Source organism: Callospermophilus lateralis, chromosome 15, assembly GCF_048772815.1.
Source record: "Callospermophilus lateralis isolate mCalLat2 chromosome 15, mCalLat2.hap1, whole genome shotgun sequence".
Taxonomy (NCBI): Eukaryota; Metazoa; Chordata; class Mammalia; order Rodentia; family Sciuridae; genus Callospermophilus; species Callospermophilus lateralis.
The window spans coordinates 19720379-19722134 of NC_135319.1; the positions used below are offsets into that span (position 1 = coordinate 19720379).

The following is a 1756-nucleotide window of genomic DNA, read 5'->3' on the forward strand; positions in this document are numbered from 1 at the left end:
ACAAATTTGGGGGCACAAACCCAGCCAGTCTTCCATCAGCCAATCTAGGGACAATGAATTCTGAGCCCATCTATGCAGACATTCTGCAGGGGTGAAAGATACAGGCTTACTTACCTTCAGTCCAGAAACTTGCTCATAGGACCCCACCCCCCCGCCACACATACACAGTAAGGTCAATTCTCACTAAAACTATAGCCTCCATGAAAAAGAAATTCTGAAAACACAAATTAACATCTGAAGAAGGGGAAGAACTTCGCAAGAGCTGCTTTGACCTCCTTGTTTCTCAAAGTATAGATGAGGGGGTTGAGGGTAGGACTCAACATGGTGTATAGCACCCCAGCCACCTTGCTTTTCTCTGCACTGTAGCTGGACACAGGGCTTATGTAGGCATAAAAGACAGCAGTGTAGTACATGCACACCACAATGAGGTGGGATGAACAGGTGGAGAAGGCTTTCTGCTTCCCTTCTGAAGTCCTCATCTTCAGGATGCTAGAAATGATGAACCCATATGACACAATGGTCATCAGGAAGTTTAAGATGCCATAAAAGGCATCAGCCAGGACAATCATGACACTGTTCACATAGGTGGAGCTGCAGGAGAGAAGCAGCAGTGGAGGAACCTCACAGAAGAAATGGGTAATGATGTTAGGGCCACAGAAACTCAAACGCATCATCAGCCCTGTGTGGATGGCAGTGTTGAAGGCACAGAGCACCCACACTCCAGTGGCCAGCATGCTGCAGAATGCCTTGCTCATCATGGTGCTGTAATGCAGTGGGTGGCAGATGGCTGCATACCGGTCATAGGCCATGACCGTGAGGAGCAGCAGCTCTGAGGATCCAGACCATGTGAGGAAATAAAGCTGTGCCATGCAGCCTCCAAAGGATATCAAGTTCTTCTCTGACACCAGACCCTTCAGTGCCTTGGGCATGATGGAGGAGGTACAGATAATGTCCATAGTAGCCAAGTTGAACAAGAAAAAGTACATGGGGGTGTGCAGCCCAGGGTTGAAGGTGATGGCCAAGATGATGAGGACATTCCCTGTGAGGGCCACTGAGTAGAGGGAGAGGAAACAACTGAATAAGAGTCCGTGGTATTGTGGGTGCTCCGAAAAGCCCTGCAGGATAAACTCCGTTACCATTGTCTTGTTGCTCATGGTCCCTGGGTTGAGAGGGTTTTCTGGACTATCAGGAGAATCTTCATCCACAGTTTCATGTGATTTCAGGACTAGAGAAAGACAGAGAGATGCGAGAGATCTTATGAAGTTTACTCATAAAGCATCATTCTACCTGAAAGAGATGCATATTAAAGCAATGATCCATCTCTTATCATCTATAAATTCACAAAGTTAGAAAAGGAAGACACTGACTAGCATGTAAGGGTGCAAGACAAAGGCCTTTAAAATGAAATTATAGCATTTGCAAGAAAATGGATGGAACTAGAAACCATCATGTTAAGTGAAATAAACTCAGAAGGTTAAGGGCTGTATGTTTTCTATCATATGCAGAAGCTAGACAGCAAAAAGAAAACAAGAGTGGGGGTAGATCTCCTAAAAATCAAAGGGAGATCAGTAGAGGAAAGGGATCAAGGGGTGGGAGGCGGGGAGAGAAGGAGGAAATGCTTGGGAGTGATATTGGCCAAATTATATTGTTATAATGTGTGCATGTATGAATGTGTATCAACAAATCCCATGAATATGTACGACTATAATGCACCAATAAAAATGAGGAAATAAAAAAAATTCCAATGACACAATTC

The 1756-nt window shown here is 44.9% G+C and overlaps 1 protein-coding gene across 1 annotated transcript; it reads right to left on the bottom strand.

Moving 5' to 3' along the window:
- Positions 1–227: 227 nt before the first annotated feature.
- On the bottom strand, positions 228–1154 carry LOC143381539 (olfactory receptor 13A1). The gene has a single exon (XM_076835198.1). It carries the CDS (start codon positions 1152–1154, stop codon positions 228–230), a length of 927 nt encoding a protein of 308 aa, XP_076691313.1.
- Positions 1155–1756: the final 602 nt, after the last annotated feature.